General features: G+C 39.5%; 1 protein-coding gene and 1 pseudogene across 1 annotated transcript; one reads left to right on the forward strand and one right to left on the reverse strand.

Moving 5' to 3' along the window:
* LOC114571189 (E3 ubiquitin/ISG15 ligase TRIM25-like) overlaps window positions 1-23,348 on the forward strand; it is a 107,116-nt pseudogene that overhangs the window by 78,973 nt on the left and 4,795 nt on the right.
* On the reverse strand, window positions 17,206-21,765 carry LOC114570555 (low choriolytic enzyme). Its single transcript, XM_028600883.1, has 10 exons — window positions 21,714-21,765; window positions 21,360-21,392; window positions 21,213-21,278; window positions 20,856-20,905; window positions 19,163-19,232; window positions 18,962-19,076; window positions 18,525-18,697; window positions 18,252-18,333; window positions 18,067-18,166; window positions 17,206-17,352 (listed from the first exon to the last, which is right to left on the reverse strand). Exons 1-10 carry the CDS (start codon window positions 21,763-21,765, stop codon window positions 17,206-17,208), a joined length of 888 nt encoding a protein of 295 aa, XP_028456684.1.

Consider the following 23,348-nt stretch of genomic DNA (forward strand, 5'->3'; position numbering starts at 1 on the left):
AAAAGCCTCATCTCGTCATCGGGTTTCCACTGTAGCAAGAACCCGCGAGTGCGGGGGTGTGTGTGTCTCTCTAAAATGAATCTAAAAACCATAGGGAAGTATCTAAACTAATTCCTTTGAACCTATTAATATTTATAATACAATATTTATAATATTTGAACCTATAATGTTTTAGTACCTACAGTATTAAATATAGGGAAGTATCTGAAATAAATCCTTTAATATAGGCTTAACCATCCGCCCCGCTGACAGTATCTGTAACGGCTGTATGGCAGAAGAGGGCTTAGAGGGCGAGGGTTATCTAGAGGGAGAAAGGGAGTTGGCTTTAAAAGAAAAAGTGATACCATGACTAGATAACTGTCACATCGTTCCACAATACACACATATACACACATATATATATATATATATATATATATATATATATATATATATATATATATATATATATATATATATATATATATACATACATACATACATACATACATACATACATACATACATACATACATACATACATATATAAACATACATACACAAACATACATACATACATATATATACATATATATATACATATATACACATATATATATATATACACATATATACATATATATACACATATATATACACATATATACATATATATATACGCATATATATATATACACATATATACATATATATACACACACATATATATACACATATATATATATATATATATATATACATATACACATATATATATATACATATACACACACATATATATATATATATATATATACATATATATATATATATACACACATACATATATATATATATATATATATATATACACATATATACATATATATATATACACATATATACATATATATATATATACACATATATATATACACATATATACACACACACACACACATATATACACACATACACATATATATATATATATATATATATATATATATATATATATATATATATATAGTATTTGGTTTGGAAACCTTTATTGGTGATTGTTCACGGTACAAAGTCCTGCTATATACTCCGTTCCTTCCGATCACTGGCTGATGTTTGGCCTATGGTATTTTACGTATAGCAGTTTTGTGTCATTTTAGCATTTGCTTTGTATTGATTCTTTTTTTTTTTTTTTTTTTTCGATTTATATTGGACTCCCGGATTTCCTTCCAACAGCCATAATCTGGAGTAGTAAATACTGAGCCTCAATACCTTCGGGACAGAGGGGGTCGTATGCTGCGCTCACTCTAAAGCCCCCTTGATGCAAATTTGTAAAATTTTTGCACATAAATAAAACTTCTGTTTGCGTGTATTTTTGAAATGTTAGTTTTTGCAGTCCGCTCAGTGATGATGACAGAAAGAAGCAGAGAGACATAAAAGTACATTTGTCAGGATTTTCTTTAGTGTAACTACAAACTGTCGCTTAAGAGTCCAGGTCTATTTTCAGAGACGTTAGTATTTTATAGATGATTTTCATGTATTTTTGTTGGTCAGATTTGGTGTTTTTATTTTTGCCTCCTCTGCAATAATGATTTAAAAGCGGCCAGTGTTCATTTATCTTTCATCCTAAATAATAATAATAATAATAATGTATAATCCCACAAGGGGAAATTACAATGTGCCTTGCTCAATAGCAACTTGGCAGTGCCCAGGAGGTGAACTGGGGGACTTGAACCGGCAACCCTCCGAGACCGAGCTACTGCCACCCCAAATCAAATCATATATTCTATAGTTCCATTCCTGCAGCTCTTTCTCTTCATCAGCTGTACATGTCTTTATATGTGCAATTAGTTTTGTCCATTATGTCTTTGTTGGAGAGTATAAGCTGCTCCATTGCGAATAAATCCATATATTCGATTATCCAAAACTGTAACAGTCAATTTTCTATGTTTACGATCATTATAACGATCCCTCTAACTGGCAAAAATCCAGATGTTTCCACAGTGGACAGAAGGGAAATCATAGATGACAGTAATCCGATTACTTTTTTCCCCCAGAATCTTTAATGCCGACGGCGACATGAAAAGCTATACAGCCTCAAAATAAATGTAAAATCATGTCAAATGTGGACTTACCGGAATATAAAGATCTCCACTTCAGCTGCGTCAGTGCGTCATCCCATGTAGAGAACTTTTCAAGTTGATTATTTTTGTTATTTTCTTGCACAAATATGCAGAGATTTCCAAGGAAAGTATCCGGGGATGCTCTGCTGTGTGTCCGTTAAACCGAGGCAGAGAGTTGATCTCCACACACCGGGTTAAAAGAAGCGCCGGGGCGGGAATGGAAACTAAACAAAACCGAACAGGACAAAAATACAATCCGGTTATTCTGTGGATAAAATGTATGACAAAAAAAAAGTAGATGGCAAGATTGTGGATTTACAAAGCTGATATATCCGCGTGCAGGGAGCTCCTCTTTACATCCCGGGTTGTGGTCTCAGACTGTGCTCGCACACGGAGATGTGGACGAACTGACGCGGATGTTACCGGATAAACGAGAACGCGCTTTTTTACGCGCAGCCTCTTCCACACTGTCCGGCTGTGCGCTTCACACAGGCTTCTCTCTGGGGGATCAAACGTGTCTGTTAGCGGCACAAGTAGAATACAAAAGACGGATTAAACTTTTAATGACATAGAAAAATGTCTATATTTACATTTTTCATGTGGTTTCTTCCACATTTGGACGCTTTTTAGGAGATTTTTTTGTCACACACACATAGGCTACAGCTGAATCGATCAGTGGATCTACAGCAGCTGACAGATACGATTTACAAAATGACTCATCATCGTCATTTATTCTTTCAAAGTAAAAATGTCAGACATCATCTGCTCTGAGCTTTTCAAATGTGAAGATTTGCTGATTTTCTTTGTCATATGTTGACAGGAAACTGAATAACATTTCCACTTAAATTATGTGATTTTCAAAATTGCTAATGTCACATTTAATGTATGGCTACTTTTGTTTAAGTAGTTTTTTTTTTTAACTGAATGTGTTGGGGGTCTGGACTGTTGGACAAAATAAGACATTTAAGGATAATTATCACTATTATCTAACTTTTTATAGACTAAAAAATTGAAGCACTAATTAAGAAAATGAATCGTGATATAAATTGCTAATTGTATTTTTTATTTCAAGCACATATACCGGGCATCAAAACATCCACTGCACAGTGTAGAGACACTCTACACATTCCCACTCCCATTGCGTCAAAAAGCGGCAGAACTCGGAAGCTGGAGTCACACCCGAGTTGAATGTGTTTCTACGAGGGGTGCATAATATATCTACTCAATATCCTTAACGCTGGACTTGTAGGCCATTATATTGTTATATTGCTAGTTTCATTTATAATAAAACATCAGATTTTATAAACTACGTGTGTTTTGTGTGCAGGATTCTTAATGTGTAAAGTAACTGGTAAGGGTGGCAGCCCCCGGCCCAGCGCTAACCTCTGACCCTGTTCAAAGACGCCAAGCGTGAACAGCCATATGCTGAATCCCAATTCTCTGTCTTACCCCTTCCCCTTAGTTTTGCACGTTCACGTGAGAGTAAGGGCTATCCCAATTCTCGTTTTGATCGAGGGGTAGGGCTAAGGGGAAGGGGTAGATACCCCTTAAAACCAAGCATTTTCACGAGCTTAATTGAAACCAAGGGGTACCCAGAGTATCATAAATGTAGGTATTTTCGTCTTAAATAATTGATTTAAAAATTACCACAGTCTTGCTTTGTGCTCTATACAGTCCTGTATATATACAGTATCTCACAAAAGTGAGTACACCCCTCACATTTTTGTAAATATTTCATTATATCTTTTAATGGGACAACACTGAAGAAATTACACTTTGCTACAATGTAAAGTATTAAGTGTCCAGCTTGTATAACAGTGTAAATGTGCTGTCCCCTCAAAATAACTCACCACACAGCCATTAATGTCTAAACCGCTGGCAACTAAAGTCAGTCCACCCCTAGGTTAAATTCCCATAGAGGCAGGCAGACCTTTATTTTGAAAGGCCAGTTATTTCATGGATCCAGGATACTATGCATCCTGATAAAGTTCCCTTGGCCTTGAATTAAAATAGACCCCCCATATCATCACATACTCTTCACCATACTCCCCACATCATCACATACCCTTCACCATACCTAGAGATTGGCATTTGTGAGATACTGTATATTTGCAACCATGTTCTTAATTGAAACATTTTGAAAAATTGTTAGTTTGCTATGCTAACGTTACATTGCTGATTTGCACAACAGTCCGGCATTCCTCTGACGTTTTCATCCCTTGCCCTTACCACTCGGTTTCGAGGGACAAGGGCTAGGGGTAAGACGAAGGGGAAGGGGAAAGACAGAGAAATGGGATTCAGCCTTAATGGGTAAAGTAACTAGTAACTAAAGCTGTAACAGATGAATGTAGTGGAGTAACTAAAGTAACTAGTAACTAAAGCTGTAACAGATGAATGTAGTGGAGTAAAAAGTCCAATATTTCTCTCTGAAATGTAGCGGAGTAGAAGTAGAAAGTGTCATGCAAAGAAAAGACTCAAGTAAAGTACAAGTACCTCAATATTTGGACTGAAGTACAGTACTGGAGTAAATGTACTTAGTTACATTCTACCACTGCTAGACGCGTCAATAGCTTCCCGTCTGAAAAGCCCTTCAAGCGCAGATGGAAAAAACCCATTAGTGAGTTGAGTTCATTCTCATTGCAAGTCAAAACTTTAAACTTTAAGTCAGGAGAACTCATGTTTATAAGTTCCAAATAAGTGGTTTTAACCCTCTGAGGATGAAAGACCGATGATTGGCAAAACTCCTACTCAAAAAGCAATAGTACAAAATTTAATTTCATATAACTTAAAGACTTTGTTGTGATTGGTGCCACAATTTGGAAAAACTGGAAATGGGCTTGAATGGGCTCTTGGCCAGACAGACTTGCAGAGCAATCTCAAATTTGCCAGAAGTTCGTCAGGGTTTTCCCAGGCTACTAATTTACATGACATTATACCAAATTTTTAAGTTAAAAAAAAAAGCAGAAATTATGAATTATTTTGACTATTAGTTAAAGGTCCCATGGCATGAAAAATTCACTTTGAGGTTTAACATTACAGTTTTTTCCAACTGCTTACACACGTTTTCAAAACTATGTCTCCTTTTTTCAAAACTCTACACACAATTCCCCAAACTGCACACACAAAATAAAAAATGCCTCACATCTCCTTCAAAATGAAACACATCTCAAAATTATATTAATTGTATGCACTTTGTGCAAAACAAAGTGATTGATTAGTAATGCTATAATTAGATAGTTGCATGCAGTATGGACGCCGCTGTAAAGCTACTCAAGATGGGCTTCTCTCATTGGTCAATCCATGGTTGATCACATGATGAAGAAAGTGTGGCCCTGATCTCATCAGAAATTCCTCCTCCTCCTCCTCCTCCTCCATCATTGTCCAAAACAGGGTATCTGACCTTTGTATAGACCTATTAGTAAAGCAGTGATTTGGTTAGTGTTCAGTTATGACATAATGTGTTTGCAAATGTGAGGAGTGTGTCTGTGCCCTGGTAAATAAGTGAAGCATTTTGATTGGTTGTGTTTAGAAAAGGAAAGCAAGTCACTTCCTGTTAGATTTTTGTGTCTTACGTAGAGAATTGTGTTTAGTGTTTTATGCAACTGAGCACTGAGTGAAAGACTGAGAAATAGATTATGGATTATTTTGTGTGTAAGCAGTTGGAAAAAACTGCAATATGAGTTCCCCCAGCCTGCCTATGGTCCCCCAGTGGCTAGAAAGGGTGATAGGTGTAAACCGAGCCCTGGGTATCCTGCTCTGCGTTTGAGAAAATGAAAGCTCAGATGGACCAATCAGGAATCTTCTCCTTATGAGGTCATAAGGAGCAACGTTACCTCACCTTTCTCTGCTTTGCCCGCCCAGAGAATTTGGCCCCCCCATGAGAGAGAGAGACATCATGGCTTTCAAACAAGCAAAGTGGCAGTTGGTCAAGGCCACACCCTCCACCTTGCACCCCCCCCCTCTCCTCCTCAATAGCTACAGACACAGTAATAGCACATCCTAAGGAAAGATCATTGTGGGACTGGCTCTAGTGGCTGTAATTCTGCACCAAGGCTGAATTTCGGGAAAGAGACTTCAGATACAGTATTAGGGGACCACTAAGGTCTATATAAAAGAGACTTCAGATACAGTATTAGGGGACCACTAAGGTCTATATAAAAGAGACTTCAGATACAGTATTAGGGGACCACTAAGGTCTATATAAAGAGACTTCAGATACAGTATTAGGGGACCACTAAGGTCTATATAAACGAGACTTCAGATACAGTATTAGGGGACCACTAAGGTCTATATAAAAGAGACTTCAGATACAGTATCAGGGGACCACTAAGGTCTATATAAAAGAGACTTCAGATACAGTATTAGGGGACCACTAAGGCCTATATAAAAGAGACTTCAGATACAGTATTAGGGGACCACTAAGGTCTATATAAAGAGACTTCAGATACAGTATTAGAGGACCACTAAGGTCTATATAAACGAAACTTCAGATACAGTATTAGGGGACCACTAAGGTCTATATAAAAGAGACTTCAGATACAGTATTAGGGGACCACTAAGGTCTATATAAAAGAGACTTCAGATACAGTATTAGGGGACCACTAAGGCCTATATAAAAGAGACTTCAGATACAGTATTAGGGGACCACTAAGGTCTATATAAAAGAGACTTCAGATACAGTATTAGGGGACCACTAAGGTCTATAAAAGCATCCAAAGAGCACCATGTCATGGGACCTTTAGTTAAGACCAGAGGATGTCGAGTGGATCACAGACTGTCAAAGTTTAGTCAGGACACTGTTTTGAAACCATTTAAACATTTTTGTAAATGCTATGAAACTAATAAGACACCCAAAATTTAATGTAAATCATTTTTTTTAAATGTTGTATGGGTTCTATACAATGTACATCCAGGTTATTTTTGATCAATTGTTGAAAGAAACTCATATTTCTGATATTAAAAACATTAAAAACGGGTCAAATTTGACCCGTGGGAAAAAACACAAGGGTTAAAAATGTTGAATTGACTTGATATTTAAAACTTCATTCATGTTGATCGTTCATGTTAAGTTAACGACAAAGATGAGTTGGTTCCTTCCCTTGTGATTGACTTTTCTCTCACATCTATCTCATCATCATAAATCAATCATCACTGAGCTGAGATATTAACTCCTGTAATCTGTCTTCCCGGGACACTGAGCCCTGCAGCGCTCCGCTGCAATCACTCACACGGTGTTGGATGAGTCAGCTTCCCTATGGCTCTCCTTCTCATCACAAATCCTCAATAAACTCATCTGCATCATTTTCCGTGTTTGTGTTTAAAAGTTCGGCCAAATTAATTTCTTTAATCACCCTACACACACGCACACTCTGTGTTTAAAAGACTATTATTCCGGTCATTTGAAACTGATCCCCAGATACATTTGTACCATTTTTAAAAACCGAAAACAAAGCCAGGATTGTATTGAATATTGGATATAATGGCATGTAAATGTATGCATATCAGAGAGCTTCTCTGTGGGCGGATTCACGCGGGAGGCACAGAAGATTAATGTTCTGGGAGCTGCTGCAGATAATTTGTGATTTTAGTGACAGTTAATGATCATTAATGTACATCTGAATTCATCACAGCTGCTTGTTGGAGGCCGAGATGAAACAACCTGTTCTCACTCCGAACTCGTAAAATAGAGACGTTTGGGCAGTGGCTGTCAGCGCCTGAAGAGACGCAAAAAGCGCCCTTTAGCGTGTTTGTTGAACGAATCATGGAGAGCATACGGTAGCGAGTAGTATGAAAGGCCGAAAATCCGCATGGGGGGGCGCGTCAAACACAGGATTTTCACCCAGGAAACCGGGTCACACGTGTCACGTTTCCTAAACCTAACCGTCCCATTCTTTTCCTAAACCCAACCGTCCCGTTCTTCCTGCATGTCATGGAAACCTTAGCCCACCCATGATGATTTTTTCTCCTTAACTGTGTCAAATAGTCCCGACCCAGTGAGTTTAGATAAAGTGTGTTTAGATATGAGGCTAAAGGAGACTTTTAGCATCAATAACGCCAAAGGCACCTGACCAAGCGTCCGTATTTTACGCGGTGGGAGTGAGAATGCGTTGGATGAAACCGAACAAATAAGTCTGAACTTCTAAAAGTTCAACTGAAAATCAGGATGAAATTCACAAATCAGCAGCTCATTTTCTCACGTGATGCTCTTCTTTTGACTTCTAACCGAATGAAATGTAAAAGTGTGCCTTTATTAACATGTTAATTCTGTAAATCTGCACATGCAAAATATTTAAAAATCCAAATCTGGTTTATATTTTCAGTAAAAAACGGTCAGCCATTTCATCTTGAAATTCGATAGACAGTCCTCCCACAAAAAAAACATCACCAAAAGTTGTTGGTTCGAGCTGCCATTACAACTCACATTTACATTCATGGTGGTGGCATCGTAGTTATTATAAGAGTGCCTTAAAAACACCTTAAGAATACTTTAAAAATCCTATTTTGCACGGCTGCATGTAAACGAGAATATCCACTTTCATTAACAATGTGAACAGTTTCATCAGAATCTTCTTCGGATTAAGGCCAAAAAAAAGGAATATTATGTGCATGGAAACATCAACTTGTCAACCGTAACTCTAAATGCTATGTTGATGAGGGGCTGGAGGCCAAAACTCATCTATGAAAAACCAGAATGAAATACTTTGTTCACTCAGAGCCTCGCATGTTGCACTCGCTGCAGATTTAAACTGTTACAGCATAAGACAAACCGCATGTCCTCATACCTGTCTGAGACAGACAGAGACAGAGGGAAGTCTTTGGGACTTTTACTTTAAGTAGGTTTTGTTGCTGATACTTTTACTTGTAACTGAGAATTTCTACACTGTGGACTGGTTAATACCTTTACTTACATAAAATATTTGCAGTACTTCTTCCACCTGTGTGGATTTATGTCATACTGTGAGATTGCCTTATCGTTTCAAAAACGCACACATTTCTAGAGATATTTCTACTGCCGTTGACTGGAAAATTAGGTTATCAAAACACTTTGGTCAGTGTAGGCCTATTGCCTAATGTCTGGATGTGTGCGTTTACACCATATCCATCAAATCTGACATTTCCTTTTGAATTTCCGCCTTTGGAAAAGTAGCCTTTTATTTCAACAATGAGATAAAAACCTATGTAACTGCCTGATGTCATGTGAAGCCCAACATGGGATGTATATTATAGGTTTTAATAATACATAAAAGCTGATCTAGTAGTTCTTTCTGCTGGTGTTATTGTGACCTCTAGTGGCAACGTGCAGCTGCTGCAGGGAACAGGATGGACAGGCAGCACTAGATGTGTGAACCTTCTCCGGTTTGTTTGGTAGAAACTTGCCCTCCGCTGCGATGGTAGGAGTCAAGTTGGCAGGAGTCACCCAGTGAGGCACGTTTTTAATGCCCCTCCTCGTTACCACCACCGATTTCCTTCATCTTTTTTTGGACATCTGGTAAAAAAGTAGGAGAGATGACAAGGGTAGAGTTAGCATTGACACTTTTTAATCTGCAAAATCTAACCAACTCAGTAGTCCGGATCAACGGTAGTACATTTTCAGGATAAACCTGGACATCCGGTGTGACAGGCTTTGTCCCTTACCTTCCACTCTGTGTGTCGCCGTTCAACAACAAATTCAGAGCTAGCGAGCTCCACGCTGAAAATGTCAAAGTTTGGAAGAACATTTTGACCGTACAACAAGTCAGGTCTACTCGGTTCTTTCAGGGAATTATTGTAAAGCTTTTCAAAGAATATGTTTAGGGCGTTTCCTCTCTAACTGGGACATTTTGGGACCGATTGGTGGGATTGCTGTGGACCAAGTACACACAGAGATACACTGGTAAGAGCTAATGAGGTTTAACCATGTATCAGCTCATTTAAATAGCTCACAGTACTGTATTGGGCCAACAGTTAACTTCATTTAATATTGTATGTGGTGTTATCTTTTCCACCAAAACAAGTTCCTTCCTGAGACTATTCTGCAGAGCCACCGTCACTGCGTCGAGAGCTTAGCCCCGCCCCAAGACGATTGTGATTGGTTTAAAGAAATGCAAACCACTCCTATCCCAGAATGCATCTGGGGTGTAGCCAGACCTTACTCCACAGCGCTGTGGAGATAGAGCTGGCAACGCAGTAAAAAATAAATAAAACCTACCACAGCTGTAGAGAAGTTGAATTTTCATGATGTCCATGTTAGTCAATTTAACTCTCTGTGCCATGTCCTTCACACCACTTTTGGGTAGGATTGTGGGCTGGCCATTAGCTGAAAAAAACCCACTGAAACGGGACAAATAAGAGTCACAACCAAGGTTATAATCGTTAAAATAAGTCATTAACTGAAATTAAAAACGAGGCATTACAAAAAAAAAACTAACTAAATTATCGGACAAATGTCCTTAGTTTGTCTTTTTCAATATCTTTCATAGAGCAAATAGCTTTCAGAGTTGACATTTCCGACCATAGACCTGTTTTATACAGTCTCTGCCATAGACATTTTATAGTTTCCTGGGAACCCAGAAATTTGGACATTCCACGTCAAATTGAACACAACATGTCCGTGGCCCTCGCCTGGCATCATGGCGGTACCGAAAGTCTGAAGAAAGTGGCAGAGTACTGTTTGATTATGACTGTCAGATAAAAGCAAGTGCCACTCAGTGGAAGGTGGTAAAATAAGTGGACAATGTATTACAGGGAAAAATCCCCCGAATTTGAAAGTACATTTGAGAAGTGCGCACAAAGAGGCCACTGTCAGCATCATTTCCCCGCTTCTCATGCATTTCTATGGGAGCAGTCGTGCAATGCATTCTGGGAGCATCGCAAGGACTTTGGAGAAGCAGGGCGTTGAGTCGCCCGCTCCTCATTTGCATAAAGTTGAATCCAGCCAACTTCATGCAAATGACGAGCAGCCGGCTCAGCGCCTCTCAAAATCTTTTAAACTGACCTTTGTCAATCTGAAATGAAGACAGATTCAGCAGCTGCATGGCCCATTTCTCACTTAAAATGTTTTCAGAAAGACGTTTCACTGAACTATTTTTGTAAAATACGAGATCGTTTTCCGAACAAGCCGGTTTTGAAATTTAGGAGCAGCCAGCCCCACGTGACGCGTTCGTCCAATCAGCTGCAGCCATCGCAGTTGTAGGAGGGTTGAGACTGTTTTCCTTGCTCGTCAGTGGTCAGTGAAGAGAAACTGGTGGCAAGCTAGTGTGCAACGCTAAGAAGCAGGGCGATCCCATCCGTGAAAACAACGTGTATATGGACATGTAACCTAAACCTAGCTTACCTTCACTAGGTCAAAGGAGAACGCAAAGCCCTATTTCCCCGAAATAGAAGCTAACCCTGGTACAGGGCATGGATGTATGGGGCCAGGGACAGACAGCATGACGGAGACAACAGCAGGACAGAGAACACTACAGGAGGGCTTTCACCGGCGACCCGATAGCTGCTGGTTAGTCAATACTTAGGAACACCAAAAGTGGGAGGAAGCGTGGGTTAATATGTGGATTGATAGCGTGGGTTAATATGTGGATTGATACTGGGAAGTCTACACAACTGTGGCAGTCGACAGACTTCAAAAAGTTCATCACTTTACTCGAACTAAAGTTCAGAACAACTGTTCATGTGCGTCTTCTTTAGTCTGTTGGCTATTTAGGTTTTTTCCTGGCACACGTCACTTACATTTTACAGTACTGCCGCGTCTTGTGTAGATGGTTTACATATTTGTGCTCATCATATGTACCATACATCATATGTTTTGTGTACTGTTGTTATTGTTTAATAACACCAGTACTATACTTTGACCTTTTTGAATCTGACAAATAACCCATATTACTAAAAAAATTAAATAAAAAAAAAAAAAAAGACTAAAACTAACACCAAAACCAAACTAGCAAACCCGCTTTAAATACTAATTAAAACAAATAGTCAAAACTAAATAAAAACAAAAAACTAATGAAAAATGCAAAACTATAATAACCTTGGTCCCAACATCTATGCATATACAAACATGCATGACTGTACAACTGTACAATGCTTGTGTGTCTTGGACACGTTACCTTCCTTAGTGCATGATTGAATCTACGTCATAACCCAGATCAAAGGTTTTTCCTCATTGCACATCAAAGTTTCTCTTCATCCCTGAAACACATACCAATAATATTTCCACTCAGGGAGCAAACCGCCTCATCACAAAGAGCATAGTAGTTTTGTCCTTTTGTGTTTTTAACCGCACCCTGGAGCGTTTGGTCATATAGTCCGGTATGTTTGGGGCGGTGTGAAAGCTCACTTGAACTCTGGTGTGCACCAAACAACCGAACTCTGGTCCGCTTCAAAACAGGGTTCTCTGTTCACTTCCAAGTGCTCTACGGTTCGGTTTACTTGACGTGAGAATGCGGAGGCAGCGGTAGAGCAGCAGCTCCCGTGTCCTGCGATGTCAAATGAGGAGTCTGGTGGCTTTGAATAGAGCCGATATAAAACGGCTTCAGGTTTGAAACGCGTGGTTAACGTTTGGTTAGGTTAAGGCAACAAACTGCTTAGTCTAGAAAGAAGATTGGGCTTCCAAATTATTACTTTAACACCTAAAAAGGAACCTGCAGGATTTGTGAGATCACAATTAGTTTGGAGCCAATGAAGGTCCAGTATGAAACTTACACACATGTGATGTGGAAACTTGAAGCCTACAGGTCACTAACCCTAAGAATACTGTAGACTGGCTGTTCAAACTTTAGGCCTTTTGGGACAGGATTGATTTCTCTAGGGGAGAATGTACTGTGTTCTTGTTTTATTTCAGCCTATATTTGTTGATCTCTTGGAAAACTGTCTCCATTATAAGCATGCCAAATAAGCTACAAGCAGTGCCTGTTGGCAGTTAACCCATTAACAGATTACTTCATGCTTTTCAACAGCCACTAACTTAAAACGCGCTATACTTCTCGGGCAAGTTCTGGATTTATAACAAGTCTTTTTTCTATATGATTTACGAGTGGATTTAGAGAGGTTTATTTGTGATGGATATCAGAAATATTGATATCTCATGAAGTGGTTGTCACTGAATCTAAAAATATGCCTTTCGTTTCCATGTGTGCAGATTTGGTTGAGTTATGACTCCCCTTCAACTCTTGTCATCCCCTTGTTGAGGCTTTTGTCTTAAAATGGTTTTATGGAAAATGTATCAGATACAAACTATTAACATAACAGAGTATTTGCACACATCTAGAGATGATCTTTCACTAAATGATACCAGCAGGCACAGAAACATTACCTTCCATAATGTTAGTCAAGAACTGTGATGTACTTTTCGCGGTCCGCCCTCGTGTGTTCGTGGTGGAGGCCCAGAGCATGAAGAATCTCATGGCCGATGTTTCCCACGGTGCACGCTGGGCCGATGAACACGGGTTGCTTTAGAACGTGAGGGTTAATTATGTGAGCAAATGATCGATTTAAAAAAAAAAAAAAAAAAAAATATATCGGAAAATCTATTTATACCCAGCCCTAATTACTACATTAGAGAAAAAAGAAAATAAGTGTTACAACTCTAGGCTTTCATACCCTGTGTTGACTTTGAACAGCAGGTAGTTTGACTCAGAGGCTCGCTTGTGGAAGGACACACAGGTGGGTTTGGACAGCGTCGCCATAGCAGAGAGAATGGCGCCTTGCCGACCAGCTGCAAAACAAGACGCAACAGTAAAACGGAGCCACAGAGCAGGGATTTGATGCCTGATTAATCCAGTGGTTCCAAAAGTAAAATTCTCTGGGTTGTTTGAATTGAAGTTCTGGACGCAGCGACTGTGGCTCCGCTAAATAGTCTCGGGAAGGAACTTGTTTATTTTGGTGGAACATTTGCACTCCGCAGAAGAAAACCCCACATACAATATTAAATGAAGATAACTATACTGACACAATACAGTAACGTGAGTTATGTAAATTAGATGGATACATGGTTAAAGGTGCTGTTGGTAGGATAGGGAAGATCCAGGACTTAGCCAAAAAATCTGAACATCAACAACTTCTCAGGAATGGATGGATGGATGGATGGATGGACAACTTCTCAGTCTCCTGAGTCCCTCCCCCCACAAGGGAGAATGAATGTTTGTGCATGAGCAGTGATTGACAGGCGTCTCAATCAGGGTTTTTTAACAGTTTGCTGCCTCTCGCCTGTTTTATGGTCAGCTCTGTGCGTTGCTATGGTTACTGGACACAAACCAACCAGCCGACAGTTTGCCAGGCTGCAGGCCCGATAAGGAGAAACACAGCAACTCTTAAACTGTATCAAAGACTTTGATAACAGTTTTTTTTGGGATTCACCACCAGTCTAGCTGGAGAACACTGACAAAATCATATTTGGCATGGCTACATGTCAACGGGAATATTAGTGGAATATTCACTTTCATTAGCGTAATAAAGGCTAAAAACTGACTATTATGTGCATTTAAACGTAGTCAATGACAGAATGTATGAATATTTTGGTCATGGGTTTCATACACTTTCTGTAAAACCTCTAAAAAGCAAAAATCCCTTGGGCACAAGGTTATAAAATGCATGTCTGTGGTCCAATTTATTTCAGTTCAGGGATCCCCTGACATGATTGTTTGGGAACCACTGTTTTAATCCACACGCAGACCTCTTACCCAACTCTGGGCGGATTTCGGATCTCTGGTGTTGGCCAGATGTTGTCCACTGCGTTCCTGTCATCCTGTGGGCGACAAAAAGTACAAATAAACTTCCAAGTGTGTGCAGTTACTCAGAAAAACTTAGCTTGAGTTTGAGGAGTGTGTTGATTTAGAACTAAAACAATTAAAATAATCTTGTATTCTACCATGCAATCTGCCTTCCCATGCATCCAAAAAAATAAAAACTTTGCACATTAGGTCCAGTCCTACACTAAACTTCCTTAACTGGCTTTGTGGATTCAATAGTCTCTAAAGTCCATAACAAATTAGACACGCATGCTAGCACGTTGCAAGTAGGCCCAAGGTTTGAGATCTCTAACTATCTAAAGAGGTCCCGGGACATGTACTGTATGCTTGGATTTAAAAAGAGCGACAAAAACGTTGAAAGAAAACACAAAAACTTCAAAAAGGTGACAAATGGTCAGAAAAAGCCACAAACTTGTTTTAAAAAGCGCCAAATACTTTTGAAAAAAAGACAAAAACATTGAAAAAAAGTGTCAAAAATACCTCGTAAACTTAAAAAAAAAAAAAAAAAAAAAAAACAACAACTTTGAAGCAAAAATATTGAGAAAAAATATCATTATCCGTGTGTATATCACACGGATAATGATCTAAAACAGGGGTCGGCAACCTTTTTGATATGAAGTGCCCTTTTCAAAATTTCTTGTTTATTAGTGTGCCATGTTAACATTAATTTTTTTTATGACATCACTTCAAAATGTAATATCCAGAGAATCTGTAATAATCAGGACCTTGTAATTATTATTATATATTATTACATGGTGGCACGCGTGCCTAAGGTTGCCGACCCCTGATCTAAAACATCTAAATACTTCTTCCACCGCTGACACTGACCGTAATGATAGACTATAAATCCAAACTGTTCCTTTTTCAGCTTCCAGTAAAGGACTGGAGTCCACACACACACACACACACACACACACACACACACACACACACACACACACACACACACACACACACACACACACACACACACACACACACACACACACACACACACACACACACACACACACACACACACACACACACACACACACACACACACACACACACACACACACGAGATTAGAGAACGTTTTTCGTTGATGTCAGAGTTTGCTTCCAGCACAGTTGTTTCAAGTTTATTTCATTCATAGCACTTCTGAAAAAGATCAAGTTTTGCACCAAAGTGCTTCACAAAGACATAAAAACATATGTATATAACCATAAAAACTCATAAATATCCATAGATCCAGCCCCCCATAGATGCTGTCCGAAACTTTCTCAGTTTGCGGTAAACGATTGGAGGCGACCAAAACCCAGAAATTAAAATCAAACTTGTTGATTTCTTACCATTTTTAGAGGATTCAGCAAACAGAAGAGCAGTGAGGAGATGATGCAACATGTAGCCAGAGGTCAGGACTCAGACTGACGCCTGCAGCTCATTTGATGACTAACAGGTGGTGAGTCTCATTAAGTCAAATCAGCTGACAGCTCTGCCTCTTTTATCCCTGTGGATCTGAAAACACAGCTCCTGAGGCTACAAATTCCCAGGGCCATTGAATGTAACTGAAAGACTTCTCTCTGATCTAATGATTGTAGTTGGACTTCTTCAGTAAGTTTTGGCTTTATCTCTTGTGTTGTCTTCCTGTTGACCATAAAACTAAATGTGTGTGTGTGTGTGTGTATTTGTATTGTTGACTTGAATTTACCCAGAACCCATCACTACGGTGGCAGACAGGGGCAAACGCACTGCAACTACAAAAAAATCCACATTAAGTAAACACCTTTTATTAATTTGACAACACATGCGCAGCGTTCAGCAGAGACGCTGCAAATACATCCTAAAGGGCGGGGCTAGCAGGGTATTGCCTATAACTCGAGTTCTGCTGTAGCAACTCTGTCTAAAATTGATGGAGACATTTAACACCATGACCCGAACATACATACCAAGTCTCGTTAAAATCCGACAAAGGGGGCGAAATCGCTGGACTTGCGGCATCTATTGTAGTGATGAAACAGGTGTGTGGTTGGTTTCACCGCTTCTTCTATGGAGCATTAAACCATCTGAAGTGGTTTTGCTCATCTTTGTGAAGCTACAAACCCCCTCAACTCTGCTTGCGCCCTGCAGTCTGATCTCAAAGTGAATGAATGTGAGTGAAAGCTACCTGTAATAAGTGCAAGTGCTTTTGAGAACCCGTGAATTGCTTTTTACAAAGGGCTTTGTTCATATATCATTAAGAGCTTGATTTATACAACATATATTTACGAAAATGTAATTCCCAACAACCTGGACATTGATTTTTCCTTTGAAATCCCCTGTGCCAACACAGAAAAAAAAAATCATACATATTTTGTTTTTTATAAATAAGTATTTCTTTCTGGTGTTATTGTGAGCTCTAGTGGCGGCGTTCGGGTGCTGCAGGGAGCCGGATGGAGAGGCAGAAGAAGAAGATGTGTGATCCTTTTTTGTTTGTTAGCAGAATCATGCCCTCCGCTGTCGACACCATGAGGCCCGTTTTCATCCCCCATCTATTCATGGACATCTGGTAAAAAGTAGGAGAGATGAGAAGCGTAGTTAGCATTTTGGGCCTTTTAGTCTCACGTACTGACACTTTTCATCTGCAAAATTTAACATTAACCAACTCAGAAGTCCAGATCAACAGAAGTACACTTCCAGGATAATTGCCTGATATCCCCTTCCTCTCTCTCTGTGTGTCGCCATTCTCAAACTCCGTTCGCTTCGGTAGGCAACAACAAACTCTGAGCTATCGAGCTATACGCTAACAATATGAAGTTTTGAAGAACATTTGGATGTTGCAACAAGGCAGGCCTGCTTGGTTCTTTCAGGGAATGATTCTAAAGATTTACTAAGAATATGTTTAGGACATTTCCTCTCTAACAGGGACGGTTTGGGACCGATTGGTGGGATTGCTGTGGACTAAGTATACATGGAGATACACTGTTAAGAGCCAATGAGGTTTAACCATGTATCAGCTCATTTAAACAAGTTCCTTCCTGAGACTATAGACCTTTTTCACGGCAGACATGTTGACATGTCGCTGCATCCAGAGCCTAGCGCCGCCCAAGATGCTTGTGACTGGTTTAAATAAATGCAAACAACCCAGAGCATTTTTTATCCTATCCCAGAAAGCATCTGTGCTGTAGTCAGACCTTACTCGACATGAAAATGCAAGCCTACCAACTCAGTAAATAAATAATATATAATAATAAATACCACAGCTGTAGAGAAGGCGAACTTTCATGATGTCCGTGTTCGTCAATTTAACTCTCTGTCCCATGTCCTTCACACGCTTTTTGGCCAGGATGGTGGGCAGGCCGTTGGCTGAAAAAACCCCACTGAAACGGGACAAATAACAGTCACAAAATCTATGCGTACACACATGCACAACTGTACAATGCTTATGGATCTTGGACACGTTACCTTCCGTAGTGCATGATTGAACTCAAGTCGTAACTGAGATTAAAGGTTTGGCGATCTTGCACATCAAAGTTTCCCTCCATCCCTGAAACGCACAACACGTATCATTTCCACTAAAGAAGCAAACAAACTCTCCGTCGTCCCCTTATTGAGGCTTTTGTCTTAAACTTTTTCATGGAAAATGTGTCAGACACAAACTATTATCAAAGCACATTATTTGTACACAGCTAGAGCTGATCTTTAAATAAATGATACACAGGAGCACAGAAACTTAACCTTTCATAATGTTTTTGGGAAGAATTGCAATGTACGTTTTGCGGTCTGCCCTCGTGTGTTCGTGGTGGAGGCCCAGAGCATGAAGAATCTCATGGGCGATGCTTCCCACGGCGCACTCTGGGCCGATGAAGACGGGTTGCTCTCCGCCGATGAAGCCCACATATGACCCACAACTACAACGTTGCAGTTGATCATGGAAGCAAAAAGGAGACATAAGAATTCAGATAACATGGTTTTCAAAGTTCTAAAGTCATTTGCTTCCATATTTGATGCACACGCAGACAAAGAAAAAAGTTTTTATCTGAACTAAACATGTTTGAGACAGCTGAAACAATTTGGCTGCAGACCTTTACTCCTTAACGATTTCACTGTCGACACACTAAACGGATTAGTCCCAGCCTTATACAGCATAATAGCAAAACTCTAGGCTTTCATACCCTGTGCTGACTTCGAAGAGCAGGTAGTCTGTCTCAGAGGTTCGCTTGTGGAAGGAAACACAGGTGGGTCTGGACAGCATCGCCATAGCAGAGAGGATGGCGTCTTTCTGACTCTCTGGAAAACACACAACAGTAAAACAGAGACATGGAGCGTTTTGTTTTAAGTGGATGCTTGTTTAATCCACACTCAAGAATGCTTACCTAACTCTGGTCTGATTTCGTACGGTATCTCTAGTGTTGGCCAGATGCTTTCCACTGCGTTCCCGTCACTCTGTGGGCATCAAATAATCTAACATAAACTTCAAGTGTGTGCAGTTACTCAGAAACAAGTGACATCTGGAGTTTGGTTGCAAGCATTACAACTTAAACAATTATTAGAAAAATCTTGAGGTGTTTGCAGGTATTCTTCTTCTTACCATGCAACCTGTCCTTCCATGCTTGAAAAATTAGCAAACTTGCACACAAGTCCAGTCCTATGCTAAACTTTAAAACCTTAACTGGCTTTAAGGGCTCATAGTCCTGATGGTGGCGCTACAGCAACCGCCTAAAGTTTCAAAATTTGAAAATACATAACAAATCAGCCGGACTTGCTAGCACTTTGTACACTGAAAAGAAAATAGTTGGACCAACTTAAATAAGTTACTTCAATTGGTGACACGCAACAAATTTAGTTTTTCCAAATCAAGTTAACAAATCTTTTAACACATATAAATCAGATGCATTTAATAATCTGAATGCTTTCAAATGATTAGTTTTCATTATTGCAACTTAAATTTAAGCCAAGTTAACTTAAAGTAGAATACTTCTTCATTACATTCATTCTAGTTGTATGGGTTAAGGACAAGTCATTTACATTTAAGTTACCTTAGCTTCATTTAACTTTTTTCACTATAATTCAAGTTACAATTTTACGTTGGTTGGGGGGGGAAACTAGACTCAAATCTGAGTTTTTCGAGACTGTTATTCAAACGTAAAAAAACAAATACCATTACATTTAACTTTTCTCTCCTACACATGCATAAAATGCATAGTTAAATTGTATCGTGTTTGTCCTTTTCTCTAACAAAAAAAACACAAACGTATCAGGAACATCAGCAACTATTACTACTACTAATTTAAAAGGTAATATTCAACCTGGACCCTATCTTCCCATGCATTGGTGTGTATGTAGTCTATGTCCACGATGTTCCACTTCCGGGATTGCTCTGTTGCCAGCGGAAATTCCGCGGGAGGTCCCTCTTTTCGGATGTCCCTCTTTTCGGCTGGATGTAGACTGTCCAATCTGAGTTTTCTGTTGCACGACTAAACTACTTTTGAACGTACATGTTCCACCAAACAAGTTCCTTCCTGAGGCTATTTAGCAGAGGCACCGTGGCTCCGTCCAGAGCTTAGCGCCGCCCAAGACGATTGTGATTGGTTTAAAGAAATGCAAATAAACGACAGCACGTTTTTCTCCCATCCAGGAATGCTGTGTTGACTAGCCAGACCCTCCTCCACAGAGCTGTGGAGGAAGGTCTGGCAATGCGATACTGACGTAAATAATAATAATAATAATAATAAGTAGAATACGTTTTATCCAACTATAGGCTCATTTGAGCTGAACTGTATGTCTGCTTCAAGCTGCAAGAAATTACAAAGTCCATCACTTTGTTTTTGTTAAAAGATGTTAAACTATACCCCTGTAAACCTAACTCCTTCCTACTACTGCAAATTCTCACTCATGCATCTCCAATGTTCACGAAAATAAGACACGTGTGGTTTATTTGAGAATTATATCTGAAAAACTGAATTTTTGGCCCCTAACAACTCCTGCAACTTTGTGAAAGACTAAATCAATTTACACAGCAAGTTCAAACATTCCTAAAAATACAATTAAAGAGGACGTTTTACTTACTGGCAACACCATGTCTCCCTCCACTGTTGCATTGTTCTCGGACATCAGCTCTGTCAAAAATGAGAAAAAGAAAAACTAATATTTCAGATTTTCTTTGTTCAACTTTTTTCTTCTCACCTGCAAATTAAATACACACATTGCAATTTCATTTATAGTGTCAAATCGTAACAGAAGTTAACTTACACTTTACACATAACATACTCTATAATTTACAGAGAGCCAACCATTCCAAGAGCAAGCATTTGGCACAAAACCTTCCCAAAAACTTCCTTTTTGCAGGAAGAAACTTCCAACAGAACCATCTGACTGCGCGGCTGGTTGGGACACAGAGACGCAGATATTAAAAGAAATACTGACCGTGTAAAGTCTCTGGGTTAGACGTCATGTAAGAAGTCTTCCTGGAGATCCAGTCATCTGGAGAAGCTGTTAAAACACAATTAGACTTTTTTTAAAACACCTAACAAATAAATGTAGTGACCCACTTTAATCCAAACCAAACTGTACCTTTCTCAGCTTCCCGTAAAGGACTGGAGTCGACTAAAACAAACAAGAGATTAGAGAAAAATCACGTTTGTCTTTTCGCTCTTTCAAGTGCAAGTTCATTTCGTTTATAGCACTTTAAAAAAAAAAAAAAAAAAGGTTTTGCACCAAATTGCTTCACAAAGACATATAAACGTATGTATATAACCATAACAACTCCTAAATAACCATAGATCCAGCCCTCCAGAGATCAACTTAAATCCAAACTGAGCCTTTCTCAGTTTTCGGTAAACGATTGGAGGCGAGCAAAACAAAACACAAGAAAAATCCAGTTAGCTTTTTTCCCAGAAAGTAAAATCAAACGTGTTGATTTCTTACCATTTTTGGAGGACTCGGCAAACAGGAGAGCAGTGAGGAGCAGATGCAACATGTTGTCAAGAGGTCAGGACTCAGACTGACGCCTGCAGCTCATTTATGATATCCCTGTGGATCTGAAAACACAGCTCCTCTCGCTACATATCCCACCCTTTACTCTACATTTCTTTCACAGAGTGTTGTTACGTTTTAGATTAAAATGTATTATAAAGGTCTAAAAGATATGATGCATTAGTAGAAATGGAAACACACCAATAGTGCATCAAATGAAAATGCTGCCGATATGTCTTCAAGTTCAAGAGAAGAGATGAGAAGATTAAAAAAAAACATTGTCAGTCACGAGTGACAGAAATGTGACAGAAATACATATAAGAACATAACATATATACAATATACAAACCTGTATGTTTGTGTTTAAAACAAAATGTCACAAAACTGATTTAGCTTAAGGTTTTAGATATTGAAAATGACCCAATGGGACAGGCAGAGAACCTTCATCTTCCTTTGTACAAAAACATCCCGCGGTCAGTTCTCTCTCAAAGTTATTTTGTGGAATGAAAATAAATGAAATGTAATGGTTTCCTCACACTGTTGGCACAGAACACAACCGCATGTACCGACCATTCTCTGCAGTTCATGGATAATTTTATCTTTTTCTGGGACCGCAGGCATCTTTTTTTAAAGCAGATGGACTATTCCTTAACAAGCCAGGAGTAAAGCTGTTCACCTCTAACCTACTTTACTTTCTGCACCACACATCTGCTCCCTCGGCCAAGGACACGAGACAAGACGAATCTAAACCAGAGGAAGACACAACAAAGCGCAGCAGTGATCCACCACAGCCCCCACCTGAGCAATGATTTGACCATGGGAGACCGCAGAGCAGAGACGAGATATCTCAACCCCCCCACTTCACCCATCCAACACCCCTCAAACCCCCTCACCAACCCCGACGCCTTTGAGGATCTGTATACCCCGCCCATGCCATCACTCTCTCAACTCTCCTTTTTCCCTCTTTCCCCCTGCCCCATGTTAGAGTTCACTGACCAGATGAAGCAGCTGGTAGATGCTGGAACCAAATTTACCCCCCTTCCTTTTCCCATCATTCGCCCCCAGCCAAAAGTAGAACGCCAGGCACCTCTGCTAGAATGGCAGCTAACTCCTTCTCCCCAGACTGATAAGGATGCTTGTGTACAAAATGCAGCAAGCATTAACTGATATGTGCCGGGTCCAGGCTGCACGCCTAGTGGCACTTATGACTCTTTCCAGGACAAGCCTGGGCCCTGTGTATTAAATTCTTCCTCAATTTATGTTGTGATAGGTCATAGAAGAAAATGGTAAATCCGCTAAGTAATTAGAAGCACTTAACTGCAAACTTAGCAAATTTTGCATCCACTCCTTGTCAGCCACAGCCTGTCCCAAAAAAAATAGAACAATAATTCTTTTAACAGACTAACACTAGCCTTACTAAATGTCAGGTCTTTGGCAGGAAATCTGATCACTGATTTCATTGTTAAGCACAATCTTGATTTTATGTTTTTAACTGAAACCTGGTTGGATCGTAAGAACAGTGCTGCTGTTCTTATAGAGTCAGCTCCCCCTAACTTCAGTTTTATGAGTGAGCACAGAGTGAATAAG

This window comes from Perca flavescens, chromosome 16, assembly GCF_004354835.1.
Source record: "Perca flavescens isolate YP-PL-M2 chromosome 16, PFLA_1.0, whole genome shotgun sequence".
Lineage (NCBI taxonomy): Eukaryota > Metazoa > Chordata > Actinopteri > Perciformes > Percidae > Perca > Perca flavescens.